Genomic DNA, 18,956 nt, shown 5'->3' with positions numbered 1-18,956 from the left:
CATAATGGCATGCCTCGCTCTCCTTATACAGTAGCAAGGGATAGCATGTGAACATGGTCAAAGACCTGAAAGAGTTCAGAACTTAGAAGGCAATTTTTTTTGCCATCTAATTCTAGTTATGTCAATGGCTGGGAGATAGAGGAGAATACCAAGGTGACTGTTATCACTCACCTGTACGTGGACCTCCTGGAAGATGGCTTTAAGCACGGAGACAGCCAGTCCTGGGGGCAGGGCCACACACAGGCTCTGGGGGAGAAGAGAAGTGTGAGCACAGAGGGAATTCTGGGAATTCTAGCACAGCCTTCAAGACACAAGCCTAAAACAGGGCTATTTAGCTACAGTGGGAATCACAACATCCAGGTTTGGGAAGAAGTGCTAACAGTGAGATACATGGTCCCTTTTCTCAAGTTGATTAGGTCTCTGCAGCTCCTTCCAGTTTGGCTTTGAATTCCAGTCCCCAAAGGATACTTTTACTCTACAAACTAAAAACAGAAGTGGAGCTGGCTGAGACTAGTTTAGTCCCACATCTGGGTATCTGCTTTGAAGCACTTGAAGTCTCACCCTCTAAGGGGAAGGAGAGAATTCACTGGAAATAGGTTCCTGCAAACATGGTATGTAATACAAAAAAGAACTCACAAGTGCCCTCAAACCCTGCAGGACAGACGGGATCACAAGATGATGGTCCTTCAGCCGGTTCTCATAGAATAGGATCAAGTGTACCACTGCACAGACCAGAAATTCAGCCGTTAGTTTACACAGGCTGGAGGAGGGCCCACCGGCTTTGCTCCTTCCCAAAGTTTATAAGGGCTGTTCCTGCTTGGGCTTCATTACAAATTTTCTCCTTCACTGAGAGATATGTCCCAAGCCCTCCCATTTGAGGGTGACTTCCTTGATCTGTCAGGAAAATAGGTGAACATCTTTTATTATCCATTCTCACTAGGTCACAATCAAACCCATTCTCAAGCCGAGAACTGCCTTTCTACAGAACTTGGGTTGGCAAATTTTCTCAAAGGGCCAGACAGTAAATATTTTAGGCTTGTAGGACATAGTATGTCAAAACTACTCAACTGGGCCACTGTAACATAAAAGCAGCATACACAATAGGTAAATAAATGGGCATGGCTAGATGCTAATAAAGCTTTATAGAAGATAAATAAGTTGTTGGCTTTTTTCCTCAGGACTTCAAAACACTTTGATATTTCATTACTTTTCCACTCCATCTATGAAACACTACTTTGTCCATTTTACAAAGAGGGGAAGATATACTGAAAAATACTGTCTAAGGCTACATTTGAAATCCATGTGTCTTAATTCTTATCTTCTCTGCCACATATACCAGTGAGGAATGAAGACCCTGAATTAAGAGTTCACAGATACCTTATGTCCTCCCTCCCTCCCTGTAAAGTTGGCTTGAATAGACAAGGCCTTGGCTCAGCACTCCTACTAGCGATGCCAGTACCTTCCTTCTCCAGGAGCAAGGAGTGACACTGCAGTAGCACCTGTGACAAGAGCTGGATTCCTCGTGCCCGAGTTCGGGGTTCTGGATTCTCTAGAGAGGACCTGGGGTAAAGTAAGATAGAGACAGCCTGACATTACCCAGTTCAAACTTTTGAAGTAAATATTTTGCAATTAGTCACACTCACCCCCTGGGCATGGAAGCCAGCCCAGGAAGGTATTCTGGAGGTGCTTAGCATTACAGACAACACTAAGGCCAATCCCCAGATTGACCTGGCATCATTAGAGGCATACGTGACACCACAGCCAACAGAAGTGTCCATCTCCAGGCACTGACTGGGCATGGGGCTTACTCCTTCTCATACAACTGTGACATTCCTCTGAAACAGAGCTTAGCAGCTAACCACAGGGCTCAAGAGATGACTGGCAGCTGCAGCTTCTACCAAAACAGGAGGAGAATAAATATATCACTGTTAAAGCAACCACTATAGTCTTAGGGACCATATCGTCTTTATAACTGGAAGACCGTTATGGTCTTTATAATTGGAAGTTTACAAAGTAAGATGGTCAGAGTAAAGGTTTTAACTATTTAGGATTATTGATATGGGAGGACCTAGGCTGAAGCAACAAGGAGGTGATTTATCATCAAAACAACTCACATTTAGACATACCAGAAGGAATCTAAGTAAATGCAGGAGGTAGAAGACTTCTGAAGGAGAACTGGCCAGGATACATGAATGAAATCTCAAGGTTAAGAGTATCTATAGCTAGGGGTAATGGGGTAAAAAGAAGCTCACTTTTGACAGGATCCTTAGGACAGGAACTTATAGAAAGGTAGAAGTAGAAAACTGTGCATTTAAAAATGGACCAAGGCACACAAATGCTCATAGCAGCATTATTCAGAATAGCCAAAATGCGGAAACAACTCAGATATCCCTCAACTGATGAATGGTTAAACAAAATGTGGTATACCCATATAACAGAATATTGTTCAGCAAGAAATGAAGTACTGATACATGCTACAACAGGGACGAACTTTGAAAACATTATGCTAAGTGAAAGAAGCCAATCACAAAGGTTACATATTACTGTATAATTCCATTTATGTGAAATTTTCAGCATAGGCAAATCCACAGAGACAGAGTAGATTAGTGGTTGCCAGGGGCTAGGAAGAGAAAGGAATGGGGAGTGATTGCTAATGGGCGTGGGGTTTCTCTTTGGGGTGATGAAAATGTCTTAAAACTGACTGTGATAAGGGTCGTACAAATCTGTGAATACACACTTTAAAATGGTGAACTTTATGATACATAAATTGTATCTCGATAAAGCTGTTATTTAAAAAAAAATGGACCAAGGCCACAACATGAGGAGAAAGGCCAAAAGGTCTCTTATGTGGGAAAAATGCATAATAGTGACCTGACTCCCCCACCCTCTCCCCAATTTTCTAGTTTTTTCTGTTTTAGAAGACATGCTAGCCATGACAGTTAACAACCTTCGCTAATTTAAATGTCAATTTAAATGGTCTACCAAGTATGAAATATGAGGAAAGCAGACATTAGACTACAAGCATATAGTTCCTCTGGAGCTTGGAATATCTGGTGATAACACTGGTCTTCCAGCTGTTTTTCCAAGCCTTTTCCTATAGTGGGGAACCTGGTGCAAGGTCAGCCTCTTGACCACTCCCCAGGCTGGGCTCACAGCAGGTCTGAGTCAGATGTAGGCTGACTAGAATCCTATTGGGGACGGTGGGTCTAAAGAAGCAGAAGAGGAATCCCAGCTCTAATTAACTAACAGTTGATGGCTTTCAACCACCCATCTCAGCCTAAACCTGTGGGCTGACCCAGGAGCTAATGTGACCCACAGGCGGTGTTCCCAACACTTCCTTAGGGGCCTCAGTCAGGTGGCAAGAATCATTTTTCAGGAGAAACACTGGCTTAACCTGAGGTACTGATATGGGAGGGGGAGGAGGGTGTTGGGCTACAGTAGGAGAAATTCAGGACAAAATAACTTTTTCAGAGTGCAGCGCCAGGGCTGGAGACTGGTATTCTAGAGCAGAGGCTCTTACCCAAGGGCTTCCACCACTTGTAACACCGTATAGCTTCCAGATTTCACATCTAAAGGAAAGAAGAAAAAGAAATCTGAAAAAATAAAAATTCCATCCCAGGGTTCAATGGCTCTAATTACCAATGTTTTTGCCTACCCTAGGTCTTACACCATGGGGCCCACCATGCTTGCCAAGAGCCTCTCCTACATGAAAAGCATTTCTGTAACACTTCAAGTATGCAGCTCCAAGTATAAAAATTGAAAAGAAAATCAATATATCATTTGCAGGTAACTGTTTATCTAGAAAATCCAAGAGAAATAAATGAAAAAAATACTACAAACAAAATAATTCATTAGGGTGGCTAGGTACAAAATTAATATGAAATTAAGAACTTTCACATACACACATACAATAGCCTGAAAAATTATATAAAGGAAAAAAGAGCCTATTTACAATAGCAACAAATAAAAATTAAAAAAGAGAGAAAGAGAGAGAAAAATACCTAGATATAAACCTAACAAAAAATGTGAATATCTGGGGACTTCTCTGGTGGCTCAGTGGTTAAGAATCTGCCTGCCAATGCAGGGGACATAAGTTCAATCCCTGCTCCGGGAAGATCCCACATGCCGTGGAGCAACTGAACCCGTGTGCCACAACTACTGAGCCTGCACTCTAGAGCCTGAGAGCCACAACTACTGAGCCCATGCGCCAAAACTACTGAAGCCCGTGCGCTCTATGGCCTGCGTGCCACAACTACTGAGCCCAAGTGCTGCAACTACTGTAGCCCACGCGCCTAGAGCCTGTGCTCCACAACAAGAGAAGCCACCACAATGAGAAGCCCACGCACTGCAACGAAGAGTAGCCCCTGCTCACTGCAACTACAGAAAACCTGCAAGCAGCAACAAAGACCCAACGCAGGCAAGAAAAAAAAAAAATATATATATATATATATAAAAATGTGAATATCTGAATGATGAAAACTTTAAAGAACCACTGAGAAAGTTAGTGTGTTAAAAATAATACATAATTAGACAGGCAAATTCTGAAAAAGAGCAATGAGGGAGGGAGGGAAGGCAGTTCTTCCAGATAGTAAAAGATTGTTATAAAGTCACAGTAATTAAAATACTGTATAGTTTTTTGTTTTTGTTTTTTTGGCGGTACGCGGGCCTCTCACTGTTGTGGCCTCTCCCGTTGCAGAGCACAGGCTCCGGACGTGCAGGCTCAGCGGTCGTGGCTCATAGGCCCAGCTGCTCCGTGGCATGTGGGATCTTCCCAGACCCGGGCACGAACCCGTGTCCCCTGCATCGGCAGGCGGACTCTTAACCACTGCGCCACCAGGGAAGCCCACAAAATACTGTATAGTTTTGAATATACTTTATGTTTTCCATAATAAAAGTAAAAAACAAAATATAACCAGTGTAGTATGAGTTCATATTCAAAGAAATCAATGGTACAGAAATAGAATAGCAAATCCAGAAAGAGACACAAATACATGAGAATATGATTTTAAAAATCATATTTCAATTAATGAAAAACAGACTATTCAATAAATGGTGTTGGCATGATTGGGTAAATATTTGAAACAAACAAACAAACAAACCAATGGCTCCGAATCTTTCACCAAAGTAAATATCAAATGGATTAAAGAAAAAAACACACGAGAACATTTCTAAGTATAACATAGTTATATTTAGCCATAAAAGAAAAGATTGGTTAAAATCAGCTACATTAAAAAAAAAAAGGATTTTCTGCAAGGCAAAAACAAACATCATAAGACAAACTGGGAAAAAATATTTGCAATTCTTATAACAAAGGGCTATTTTACCAATATAAAAAGCACTTCTACAAGTCATTGAGAAAAAAGACCAACAACCAATTTTAAAAGATGCTCAACCATATTAACAACAGGAATGCAAATTCAACTCCCCAAAACGTTGGTTTTTAACATACTAGACTGGCAAAGATCAAACATTTTGTATCACGCTTATGTTTGGTGATGGTGCGTGGAATTAAGGCACTCTTAAACACTGTAGGTGGAGTAAAAATTGGTACTGCCCTTTTATGGAGCACCACCCCCCCCCTTTTTTTTGGCCGCGCCTGTGGGGCATGGAGGATTTTAACTGCTTGACTAGGGGTCGAACCTGCGCCCCCTGCAGTGGAAGCGCGGGTCTTAACCGCTGGACCACCAGAGAAGTCCCTATGGAAGGCAATTTGAAAATACTTTTTAAATTACAAATGTATGTAGGCTTTAATTCAGGGAATCTTCTCAGAATTTATCCTATATACTTGTAAAAGTGCAAAATAATGCATGTACAAGTTTTTTCATTTCAGAATGATTTATAATAGCAAATGACTGCAAACAACAAATGGCTGGGACATGGAAGCAACCTAAGTGTCCATTGACAGATGAATGGATAAAGATGTGGCACATATATACAATGCAATATTACTCAGCCATAGAAAGGAACGAAATTGGGTCATCTGTAGAGAGGAGGATGGACCTAGAGACTACAGAGTGAAGTAAGTCAGAAAGAGAAAAACAAATGTCATATATTGACGCATATATGTGGAATCTAGAAAAATGGTACAGATGAACCAGTTTGCAAGGTAGAAATAGAGACACAGATGTAGAGAACAAACCTATGGACACCAAGGGGGGAAAGTGGCGGGGAGGGTGGTGGTGGTGGCGGTGGGATGAATTGGGAGATTGGGATTGACATGTATACACTAATATGTATAAAATAGATAACTAATAAGAACCTGCTATATAAACAATACATAAATAAAATTAAAAAAAAAAGAAACAAGTTAAATAAGTTATAGTACATCCATAATGGAATTCTCTGTAACTACTTAGGAAAAAAATTGAAAAAAGACTGAGGAACCTGTATATTTATACTGATAGTGGGAAAAGATTTAAAAGCAGAACATAAATAGAGTGTACATAAATAGTATATAGTATGTGCATAGCATTGTTTTTAAAGGGAGGGAGAATTATTTCTATTTGTATTTATTTATATCTCTAGAAGATGAAAGGAATTAGTAACACTGGTTGTCTCTAGGGAGGGAGACGGGTAGCTGGGGATTGAGAGGTAGACTTAAAAAAATGTTTTACACTTTGGAATAATTTTAGATTTAAAAAAAGGTTGTAAAGACAGTATAGAGTTCCTGTATACCCCTCGCCCAGTTTCCCTGAATGTTACCATCTTACATAGTATATCTGTCGAAACTAACAGAGATTAGCATTTGTATATTACTTTTAATTAAACTCTAGACTTTATTCAGATTTTACCAGTTTTTCCACTAATGTAATTTTCCTGTTTCAGGATCCAATTAAGGACACCACATTGCAACTAGCCATCATGAATCCTTAGTCTCCTCTAGTCTGTGAAAGTTTCTCAGTCTTCCTTGCTTTTCATGACCTTGGTATTTTAAAAGAATTACTTTATAGAATGTCCCTTGATATGGGTTTCTTTGATGTTTTCCTCATGTTTAGCCTGGGGTTATGGATTTGGAGAAAGAATAGCATAGAGGTGAAGTGCCTTTCTCATCACATCATATCATAGGTACAGTATATCAACATGACTTATCACTGGTGATTTTAACTTTGATCACTTGGTTAAGGTAGTGTCAGCAGGTCTCTGCACCATACATACTGTTACTATTTTTTCTTTCCCACACTCTTTCCTTTGGAAGGGAGTCACTAAGTCCAGTCCACAGTTAAGGGGAAACAGGAGATTAAGCTTCATTTCCTAGAAGGAGAGTATTTATCTATCTATGTTATTTGGAGTTATTCTAAGGAAGATTCATCTCTTCTCTTTTCTTCATTTATTCAGTTGTTTACATCAGCATAAGCTCATGTATATTTATTTTATTCCTTGGGTTATAATCCAATACTAGGTGTTTTTTTGTTTTTTTTTTGTTTTTTTTGCGGTGCGCGGGCCTCTCACTGTTGTGGCCTCTTCCATTGCGGAGCACAGGCTCCGGACGCGCAGGCTCAGCGGCCATGGCTCACGGGCCTACCCGCTCCGCGGCATGTGGGATCTTCCCGGACCGGGGTGCGAACCCGTGTCCCCTGCATCGGCAGGCGGACTCTCAACCACTGCGCCACCAGGGAAGCCCCAATACTAGGTTATTTTGTTGCTCAAATTTTCTATCTTTGGCCATGGGGAGCTTTTTTAGGTTGGCACCAGTGTCCCTTTGCCATGCCCCATCCTTTTATTTTTTTAAGTGTTTTCTTACTTTCTGGCACTACAAAATACTACAGGGTCATCTTGTAACTTCCCTGACCCAACCCTTGAATCAGCCTTTTCTCCAAGAAGCCCTGGTTCCTTTTATTGGAGAATGGTATTAAAAATCAAGATCTGGGTGTAACTGTGCTCATTGCTATTGGGGTGTCACTGCTTCTAGGCCCTCCTCAGCAGAGAGAGCTGGGAAATATATGTACGTATTCTAACCCACGTATACACACATATTATCATTATGTCTGTATCTACCCATATATATTAAACTAAACATAAGATCATATTAGTCTCCTCTCTAATCTAGTGCCACAGGGTTCGTTCTAGCCTTCCCCCTTGCTTATTTGTAATTTATTTCTCTGACAGTGAGAAACCTGGTTCCCATTATCTATTATACCATTTATTATTCTTTTCAACACTAGTGTAGCTAATAAACTACTTTCAGAATTGTCAGCCTCTGTGAGAAACAAATTTATAAGCAGAGTACAATATTTATGTACAGTTTTCTCTTTAGCCTTATAGTCTCCAGACAAAATATTGTTTTCCAAAGTCACTTAGATCAGCTTTTCCCCCCACCCCCTTTAGCAAGGATGTATCATACACTAGTAATATAGTAAATTCATTTGTCACAGTCTGCATGCCATCTTGGGATGGAAAGGAGACTTCTCACTGTGTATCCTTTTGCACCTTTTGAATGTTGCACCATGTGAGTGTATTACTTATTTTTGAAAATGCAATTTTAGCAGCACAATGGTAATTCACATAGATCTAACAGAATCATCTTGGGATAAATTTTCAAAGGAGAAACAAAGAGCAAAGGTTAGCCATCTTCCTAAGCGTTTGATTAACATAGAGGGGTTTTAGCTCAATAAGGTGTGGCAATCAGGGAATTACTTTCGCAGCCTGTTCTGGGTCCCCAACCCACCTACTTCTAAATGCAAGACCTAATTAGTCAGCTCTCGACAACACCAGACTTTGGCTAGGTGAAAAACAGGCTTGAGAAAACTCCTAAACTTCCAGTCCCCCTTAAGTCTGTGGTCTGTGAACAGTAGCTGTGAACTGAGCTGAGGCGCAATCTGGTACTAGAGTAAGAAGTCCGATCTGACTGAGGAAGCGAGTGCTCTAGTTGGGATTCATAGCTCGTGACTGGCACCAATTTAGACATCAGGCACTCTTAGCCTTACTCGTGCCAGGATGTGGAAGGCCCAGTGCTGCCCCTGCTCCTGAGAAAGAGCCAAAGGGAAAAATGCGCAAGCTGTGGGGTGGGGGAAGGGGCAGCAGCTAGACTAAAAGGACAAACCAAGGCACTATCAGTTGTTCTACACCCAATTCCTTAACGTCAGTACTGAAGAGAGATACCCATTTCTGGGTTACAAAGTTGCACCATTTGGGAGGGTGGAAAAGGGTACTTTTCTGGAACCTCCTGGACAGAACCCAGGCAACTCTGCTGAAAAACCCATCTAAAAAATAATTTCAGTAGCGGCCACAAGGCTGTTAGCACATAGGAAGCCATAGGGGACTGATAACTGTTACTGAACTGAACCATCCTTCTTCAGCAACACCATCAAAGTCCTCTGTGTATGCTGGGCTAGGGACTCTCTTTGGAAGTACCTCAAGTGCTGTTAAGACAAAGTACCTGACTATTAGGCCTCACTCAGTCACCTCTAATTTTTTCATTAAAAAAAAATTGAGGTATAATTTACATACAGTGGAATGCACAGTGAACATATAATTTGATTAGTTTTAACAAAAGTATACCCAGAGTAACCAACACCCCAATCAAGATATAGAATATTTCTACCACCAGAGAAAGTTTCCCTCACACTCTCTACTAGTCAATCTCACTGATATAGGTTGCCTCAAATTTTATAAATGAAAAAGAGTTCTTCAGCATTCAGTATACATCATTATGAAACTGGCTGTTTTACAATTACAAAGAAACATCCATTTGCATGTGATTTCTTGAATCCCAGTATATGGGTGAATTCTCCTGGCAAAGCCCTTTAGTCTTCATACTTTCACAAAGAATCCATCTTGAATTAATGCAGCACAAACATAAAAGTGAAGTACAAAAGTCATACAAAATTAGGAAAAAATGAAGAAATAATAAAGCTATTGCAACAGTAAATAAGAGTAAGGAAAATGGCAAATAAGGTGGCAAAGAACTAGAATCAGTATTTTGAAGATGTTTTCACAAAGGTAACTAAATCTAACATCTTATTCTAGTTCTGTTGAGCCTATCTTAGAACGTCTTTCAAATTTTCATCTTTTCCTTTTCATCCCTTATAACCAGACTATACAGGGACAGCTGTCAAAATAGCCTTCAACTTTTTAGTGTAATGAAAAGGTTCTGTAATTTTTAGATAGTGGTGGTAGTTGTAGAACATTGTGAATATACTAAAAACCACTTATTTGTACACTTAAAATGGTTACAGTGGTGAATTTTATCTCAATTAAAAAAAAAAAAGCCTTCTGATCCATCCCTAATCTATCTAAAATGCACAATTAGGGCTTCCCTGGTGGCGTAGTGGTTGGGAGTCCGCCTGCCGATGCAGGGGACGCGGGTTCGTGCCCCCATCCAGGAAGATCCCACATGCTGCGGACCGACTGGGCCCGTGAGCCATGGCCGCTGAGCCTGTGCGACCGCAGCCTGTGCGACCGCAGCCTGTGCTCCGCAACGGGAGAGGCCACAACGGTGAGAGGCCCGCGTACCGCAAAACAAAAAAAAAAAAGAAAAAAATAAAAAATAAAAAATAAAATAAAATGCACAATTACTTCCCTGCTCAACAATCTCCCTTTGCCCCTCATTGCCTAAGACCTGACTCCTTGGCTTGATGTCATTCACGATTTAGCCCTCAATCCCCTCCAGCCTCACCTTTGATCATAACTCCTGTCATTCAGTCACATGAAATCTCAACATGTCAAGCTCTTCCATATCCTTAAGCCTGGAAACACATTCCCTTGGTTTGGAATGCCTCTTTCCTGCCCTTGTCAGTCTGAGGAACTTCAACTCCTCAAGACCCAGCTCAAATGGCAACTCTTCTGTGAAGCCTTCCTTGATTCCCAAAACAGAATTACTCCCTCTTACACGTTCCTTGAATCATTCTTTAAAAAAATTGTCATGTACATTTGGTTTCATTTATCCATTCAACATTTATTGAATACCTATTATAAATCAATTACTGTGTTAGGACTGGAGAGAGAAATATAGACAGGGAGCTTTTAAGGAGCCCAGTCTGTTGGGGCAGAAAGACACTTAAAACAATCAAAGAACAACAAGTTCAGTGTTACCACAGTGATATAAACAGAGCCTGGGGTAACATAGGAAAGGAGTAAAATTCTTGGGTGTATGGGACCGTCCATCACTAACTTTAAGTGATTAGTTCTCTTAACAATAAAAGTTCTTCCAAATGAAAAATACCTGGAAGTACTGTTAATTATGCACTTGGACTCTAGGGATGAAAGAAGCTAATAAAAAGTTAATTTTCCTAGGGGTAGTCTCACTGGCATAAGAAAAATAAATGTAAGTTCCTTTCCCTATATAGGTTGGCTAAGTTTTTCCAATGTGTCCAAGATCTGTTCTCTAAAAATGACCTACTAGCACCTGCTAAATACCCACTCTTTCCTCAGCAGGGCACCAGTCCGTGTGGGGCACTGAGGAGTCGTCAAAGGAGTATTTATATGAGCACTGACATAGAATGCACAATCAGACCTCTGTCTGATGGAGTTGCAGCCTCTTGAGAATCTGGAGTAGCAGCCAAGGGGGAAGGGGAGAGGGGGGAGGATGTGAAGGAACAGGAGAGAGAAAATTCCCAATCAGGACTCAGTTCCAATCAAGCTCTCAAAATGCCCTTTCTGCTGAGAATGCCACAGACATTTCTCAGAACTATATTTTACTTTTCTTTAACAGTTTTCTGGTTTCAAGAATAGTGGTCTCCTCGTGGAATTACAAATGTAGGAGAATACAATAAAGACTGAAATGAAGGCAAATCCAAATAACCAAGAGGAAGAAAATTTATATCCATCACCTATAAATCCAACATGTTCAAAATCAGCTCCCTTCCCAATTTTTGGACATAGTACTTTTCTTTTGCTCATCTTCAGGCTCAAAAGCTTGAGGTCATCTTAGAGTCCTCCCTCTCCTCCAAGCCCTATAACTAATTAGCCCTCAAATTCCAGATTCTTCCTTCAGCATCTTTTATTCCATTCATTTATACCACCTACTTATGCTAGTCTCCAGGAGACTATGGTGGTAGAAACAGGCAGGTAGGATGCAGAGATGTGTACAGAAGTAGCTACTAAACAGTCTGCAAATAAGTATGAGTGGTTGAGAAATAAGTACCACAGAGATTCTGAACTGTGAGATGATGTCTGGCTGGAGTAATCAGGAGACACTTGGGGGCAGGCAGTGAGCACTCAAACTGGGCCTTTAATCCCAGGCCTAACTTTAATTAGATGGAGCCAGTGGAGGGATCTGGGAAGCAAAGCAATCAGGGGAACAGCAAATCAACTGGCTGCCTGGAACTAAAGATCCAGGAGGGGAGTGGTAGCCATTGAATGCCTGGCTGAGCAGCCTTTAACTCTTAGGCTGCCAGGTCATTTCTCTTCCATCATTTGCACCTTTACATCTGACACCTACTCTCATCAGGAACCCAGGTGCAAAACAAAGTTGGTGGTAGCTGCCTTTGTGATCACAGGACGTTCCTTCTGCAGTTACAATTTGTAGGAGAGGCTGCGGCTATGAGTGGCTGAATAGAAAGCTGGTCCCTTCAGCACTAATGAAGCTTGATTTAGGCTGGAGGATTAGAAAGCACATCTTATTCTTTCTGGGAATGCTTTAAAACTCTGTCAGCCTTCAACAACCCTAACTAAGGCTGTGATCTAAGATTGAGAATACCGATTTAATCCTTCTCAAATTCATCTTCACTATATGACTCCCTTGCTCAAGGATCTACATTGATCCCAATTACCTACAATAGGTCATTTAAATCCCTCTGTTTAGAATCCAAGGTTAGGCATCATCCAACCCCACCAAACCTTTTCAGCCTTATCTGTTATTACCCCTCTGTTAGTTATCTGTTATTACCAACCTCCTTTCCTAATCAGGAGAGCTAAATTACAACAGGGCTAGTGTTACAGTCTTAGCTGAGCTAAATTTAAACTAGACAACAGTTTAGGCCACTTTTTTTTCAAAAAATATAAATTCTACAAAAATATTTATAAGAACTTGGCGGTCTTTATTCATGCTGACTTCTCAAGTGTGTTCTGAATTTGAAGAACCCTAAATTACTGTGTTCATAATGTATAAATGTGAAAAAAGTTACAAATAACACTTTTTATAGTAATGTTCTTTATCTTGATAGTGGGTAGGTATAAGCATTTTTCAAAATCAGTGAATGTATGCTTAAGATTTGTACACTTCATTGAATACAAATTTTACACCAAAATTTGTATTAAACTATAAACAAACCCTAGTCAATGATATACATACCAAAGCAGTTAGAGGGAAGTGTACTGCTATCTGCAATTTAAATGACAGATAGATACATGATAAAGCAAATTATATTAAAATGTTAATGGTAGAATCTAGGTCGTGGGTGTATGTGTGTTTTTCTTATGAAAAAATTACTTAGACTTTGCTGTATGTTTGAAAATTTTCATAATAAAACATGGGGAAAAATGACATTGATAATACACTGTAGTTGTTAATCATAAGCACTGATGACACACTATACTGCACAAAGCTGTAAGAAGTTAACTTAGTGGAAAGGCTACATCAGGCATTTATTTGCTCCTTGGTGCTTCCATGTCACCCTGCACATACCTCTTACAGACCTTTTCATGGTGTACTATCCGTTTGCATGGCAGTCTCTCCCACCATATTATAAGTCCCTGGCAGGCACACATCTAGCGTAATTTGTATTTATATCCCTATTACTTTGCATCGTGTTTCAAGAATAATGTGTTCAATAATGGTGGAAGGATTAAATTAAATTGAAATATTGCTAAGGATCAAAGTATTATACTTCTGGCAGCTTCACATTATTCATTTCTCACATATTCTAATAGTGAATATGTTCAATTTTCAAGAGAAATGTATCCTTTACTTCTCCCCAAACACGCAAAATTTCCAAAAATAGAGACAAAAAGCATCTGTGCTGACAAGATTATTTTGTATTCTATTACTTAAACACAAGGTCTGAAGACCTCCTAACATTCAATAACTTTTTAGATTTTTTTTTTCTAAAAGAGTGAAAAGTCTCAGAATTCCAATGAAATCTGTAATTTGTTTTATTCAAATCTTAGATAAGCTGTCAGAACTAAGAGATCCCTAAACTGATCAAAAGCAGGAAAGTGGAGTTCTGGGGAAAAGATAAAAACAAACTCCACGTTAAAAAGTCACAAAGCAAATTAATCAAGAACTTTACCAAGAAACGGAGGGAAAGCCTTAAGGAAGATACGCAGAACTTCTCAAACTCCCCCTAGACTGCTTTCTCTCCTCCTCTCTCCAACTACAGCCAGTCAGATATCCGGCCGCCCGGCCACTCCCAGCATGCCACGCGACTGGAGCTGATGCCGCTGAAGATGCTTCTTGTCACGTCAACTTCCTAGAAACAACGTGCTTTTGCGGCGTGAGCCCGTGATTCTGAACTGCAGGAACTGGGTCCGAGTCCCAGCTCCCCCACCGGCCTGATCTGAGAGTCTCTTGCCCTCGCTGGGCCTGTTTCCTCATCTGTGAAATGGTAATTAATCTCCTAACCCCGGCCGGCGCACAGGATGGCTATAAACCGAGACAAGGGGCGTAAGGGCGCTTTAAGGAAGACTGCAAGCGACTCGCAATTTGTTATGGCTCTTAAGCACGCGGTGCTCACAACCAGCCCCGGACTAATCTCTCAAAGTCACCGCTGTCCCTCACTCCCTTCCCTCCCGGCGCCTGTGCTGAGGCCGCTCCCTCCTGGAGGCCCCCAAGCGGAAGCCGTGCGGCGCCGTCGGCCGTACCTGCAGCCACTTGGTCAGCGGGGCCCTCCTGCTGACCCATGACGAAGTCTTGCACGAGGCCCCACAGGGCGCCCGTAGGCGCCACCGCCTCCAGAGCGGCGGCGGCGGCCATGACGCGAACTGGAAACCGTGGGAGGGGAAGTGGGAGGTGGCACGGGACGGGCCTCTCCGCGCACGCGCCTCCTGAGCCAATTGCGTGGCGAAAGATGAGGGGGCGGGGCTCTCTCTGGATTACGTGCCTGCCGGCTCCAGGCCCGGCAGTTCCAGGGAGGGATGGGACGGTCCCTCCCCAAGGGGCGGGGCCTGGTGTCGGGGCGGTGGCTCAGGAAGGGAGGGCGGCTGATGGGCACGCAGCCGGGGGCCTTTGAGGGCGAATAATTCCCAGCCCAGCTCCCTGGGAGACGGGCGGTGGGGCGGGCACCTGGCTGGGTGGAGCCGAGGGGCGGTACGCACCCTGGGGGAAGCCAATGAGAAAACAAGGCCGGCCCAAGGGGGCGGTGTCGTCGGTCACATGCGCACCTGGGGGGGCGGTGCCGCCGGCACGGGCACCGAGAGCGGATGGCAGGGAGCGGGGCCGGGCTGGGGCGGGGTTAGGCAGGTGAGTGACAGGCTCCGGGGGGCCGGCCCCAGCTGGGAGCCCCGAGCGAACCGGGAGTAGCTGCGGCGGTGCCCGCCCCCTCTCTCCGCCCCTCCAGCGGAGCTGGTCTCCGGCCGGGCACCGTCGCGGGCCCCCCTGGCCCGGCCACCTGGGACTGTGCTGGGTAGTCGGCCACCTCCCTCTCTCCCCTCGCCCGCAAAGTTTGTGGCGAAGCCGGTGCAGGGGTAGAGCACGCCCCCGGGGGAGATTGGGGAGCGCCGGATGCCGGGCGGCAGGAGCCGTTGACCCGGGACGCCGCCGTCCGGGGCAGGAGCGCGGAGCAGCCGACCACCCCGCCGCCTCCGGTGCATGGGGCCCGACTGAGGAGCCAGCATGGGCAACTGCGTGGGGAGACAGCGCCGGGAGAGGCCGACCGCCCCAGGACACCCCCGCAAGCGAGCAGGTAACGACAGGGAAGGGAGCAGGGTCGTCGGCGCCCCGCCAGTTGTCCTCCTTCTTGCCCGAGACTTGGGCTTCCCGAGCGACCTCCCACGGCTCCTGGCGCCTGGGTTTCCCCGATGGCTGCTCCGGAGCCAGACGGGGTCCCCCTGTCCAGCCCCGCGGGCCGGGGGAGCCGAGTTGGGGCAACCGCGAGCGCTGACCCGGCTGCGAGCCCAACTCGCTCCAACTGGGAAGCTCCGGGTGGGGGTGGGGGCGGGGGCAGGAAATGTTTGCAGACCGCAGCTGGGCCGGCGGCGGGAAGGAGAGCCCCGGGCGGGGGCGCCGCTGGCCCGTCAGCGGTGCCGGGGTCGGACGCCCGCCCGTCGGGGCACGGCGCGGGCGGCCAGGCGTCCCCAGAACTCGGAGCGAGCGAAACGAGAACAGTCGCTCCTTCCAAAGACTGTGTCATTATCGGGCTGCAGATCGTGTCTGCCGGAATCCGACTTGCAAAAGCAGCGCAGGACTCTGGGAAAGAAATCTTTATTTTTCCCGCAGGGCTTTTTAGAGCCTCCCGGTCGTCTGAGAGTCTAGGAAAGGTGGGGTGCGGGGTGGGAATCGCACTCGGGTTGTTGGGATCCTTCCCAGCCTTGGGAATGGGATCTGCTCCCTGGTGATCCGCGAGGGCCGGCAGCTCCTTCTCACTTTCTGGGTACACTCCTCCTATCCTGGCGCTTCGCCTGGGTAAGAGGTCTGGCGGTCGTTTCCCCGGGTCTTGTACTCACTTCACTTCCTTCTCTGAGGGTGTTGCGAGGGCCTTCTGAGAATGATAAAATCGCAGACTTTAGAGCTGAAAGAGACCTTCGAAACTTGTCTAGAGTCCAGATAGACCTACCTCCTCTTGTCTATGAAAAGCCCAGCTCCAGAGAGGTTGAGCAGCTTTTCCCCAGCCACACAGCTAGTCAGTAGTACAGCTGGGGCTAGAATGCAGTCTCCTGTTCCACTCAATTGCCACATATCCCTTTATGTAAGAGGAGCCACAGGCAGAGTTGTTAATGAAGTAGAAACTCTAGTTGGAGTTTCCTGTCTCCTTTGACACCGAAGGTTTGTGTTGCTTGAGTTCCGGAAACTGGGACGGAAGATGAGGGGAAACATGGGGGAAGCAGGGAAGGATGTCTGTGTGGTGGACAGGATGACTTGTGCAAGAAGCAACATGTGTTTATAGGGAGGACGATGTAAAATTTAGCGTTGAAGTCCTCTTGTCTCAGGGCAACCCTGGCCATTCTTCTGACTGAGGAAAGTTGATTCTCAAATCCAAAGACTTTCTTCCTTTCCTTCATTCACTTATTCAACAAATACTTATTATTTATGTGCTCAGCCCACATAGTTGATTTGTAGCATTTTTTATTGTTGACAACCCTCTCCCATTTGAAACTCCAACACCTCCCCCAACTTTTCCCTCCTTGGCATTGTTTTTTTCTCTGATCACTCCCGCCCGCCATCACCTCCTAGTGTGGGACGCCCATGGTTCAGTCTGACATTCCGTTTGTTTCTCTCATCATGCTCCCTCCCAGAGGAATCTTACTCAGCCCCCCAACTCGTCCATTGGGAAGGCCCTATGCTGTATCTTCAACTATTGTCTCTCCAACCCCAGACTCATATATCTAAATGCCCACTAGACACAGATGTAGTTAACCTTAGGTTCAACAGTTCTAAAACCAGCTCTGCATCTCTCCTCCTCAACCAGCTTCCCTTTACTCTTCCATTCTTCCAGCTGCCTAAATTTATACTTTGAAGAATTCTCTCTGCTGTCTTTGTCTCCATGTCCTGGAGGAGTCATTCTCTGGGCCCTGCTGGTTCTTCCTTCAGCAGGTCTTACAAACCTGCCCTTTGTCACCTCAAGGCCAACTCATCTCCCAGACTGAAGTTAGTTCCCCACCAAAGGCAAATACATCTTCAGTTATTCATCCAGTGCGTGCACATGGTAGTGTCCCAGAAGGCATTTGTTAAATTAACCTGTTCTGAATGCTGTAAGTTCTATGTTCAGAAATCTTTCTGCCCCTCCCACTCCTACAAGAACTTTAACTTTCAAGGCTGTTCAAATCTGGTCCAGTCCTACCTTTTAAGGCGTGATTTCTTTCTCTTCTTTGACATTAATGTCACCTGTGTTTGCTCATGCCCTTTCCCCCTTCTTATCAAGAGCCTTTCTTCTCTTCAAGGTCCACCTCAAATCCCTTATCTTTCTGGAAGCACCTTGCCTGACAAGTCCCCCCCACCCCCCAGCAAACATGATTGCTCTTTCTGAGAACTCCTGCAGTCCCATTATACCACTTACTTAACAATTATCTACTCCACATTATTAGTCATTTCTTTGATGTTACAGTCATATCAGCAACTGCACTGCAAGCCTTGAAGACCTTGTGTGTGTGTGTGTGTGTGTGTGTTTGTGTGTGTGTGTCTGTCTCTCTGTCTCATTCATATAGTCATACACACACACACACACTAGGCGCTTATCACAATGACTTGTACAGAGGAAGGACTCAATATTTGTTGATTTTAGAAGGCTTACACGGGAATTCCCTGGCAGTCCAGTGAGTAGGACTTGGCTCTTTCCCTGCCATGGCCTGGGTTCAGTCCCTGTTGGGGAACTAAGATTCCACAAGCCATGTGGTACAGCCAAAAAAAAAAAAAAATTAAAAATAAATTAAATAAATAAATAAAATTTTCACCTAAATGTTTTACTGAGGTATATATCTGCATTTAAAAAAAAATCTGTTAGTGTATCTTTATTTCACTTCTGTGGGTCCTACTATGAATAGCTTTATTCATACAGTCCAAAGCCAAGGGGAACTCTGGAGGATGACAAGTTTCGTATAAGGGATGGACTCTCTCTTTTTTTTTCCTTTTAAGTAATTTATTTATATATTTATTTTTGGCTGTGTTGGGTCTTCGTGGCTGCACGCGGGCTTTCTCTGGTTGCATTGAGTGGGGACTACTCTTCATTGCAATGCACAAGCTTCTCATTGCGGTGGCTTCTCTTGTTGCGGAGCACAGGCTCTAGGCACACGGGCTTCAGTAGTTGCAGCACACAGGCTCAGTAGTTGTGTCTCATGGGCTCTAGAGCGCAGGCTTAGTATTTGTGGCGCTCGGGCTTAGTTGCTCCACGACATGTGGGATCTTCCTGGACCAGGGCCCGAACCCA

The 18,956-nt window shown here is 44.2% G+C and overlaps 2 protein-coding genes across 3 annotated transcripts in view; one reads left to right on the top strand and one right to left on the bottom strand.

The window, feature by feature from the left end:
- Positions 1–14,882, bottom strand: part of MMS19 (MMS19 homolog, cytosolic iron-sulfur assembly component) — a 32,632-nt gene extending 17,750 nt beyond the window's left edge. For both annotated transcript variants that reach the window (XM_079900523.1, XM_079900522.1), the window contains exons 1-5: positions 14,740–14,882; positions 3,521–3,569; positions 1,460–1,560; positions 637–722; positions 172–246 (exon numbers count right to left, since the gene is read on the bottom strand). In XM_079900523.1, the coding sequence (XP_079756649.1) occupies positions 172–246; positions 637–722; positions 1,460–1,560; positions 3,521–3,569; positions 14,740–14,851 (423 nt within the window). In that variant the 5' untranslated portion in view covers positions 14,852–14,882. The remainder of the gene's footprint in view (positions 1–171; positions 247–636; positions 723–1,459; positions 1,561–3,520; positions 3,570–14,739) is intronic.
- Positions 14,883–15,231: 349 nt separating this feature from the next.
- The window catches only part of UBTD1 (ubiquitin domain containing 1), a 52,471-nt gene continuing 48,746 nt past the window's right edge, over positions 15,232–18,956 (top strand). Inside the window, exon 1 of the mRNA XM_079900135.1 lies at positions 15,232–15,779. Within this exon, the coding sequence (XP_079756261.1) occupies positions 15,710–15,779 (70 nt within the window). The 5' untranslated portion in view covers positions 15,232–15,709. The remainder of the gene's footprint in view (positions 15,780–18,956) is intronic.

Source organism: Stenella coeruleoalba, assembly GCF_951394435.1.
Source record: "Stenella coeruleoalba genome assembly, chromosome: 16".
Lineage (NCBI taxonomy): Eukaryota > Metazoa > Chordata > Mammalia > Artiodactyla > Delphinidae > Stenella > Stenella coeruleoalba.
The sequence above is the reverse complement of the archived record's forward strand: the minus strand, read 5'-3'. Positions and strand labels throughout refer to the sequence as shown.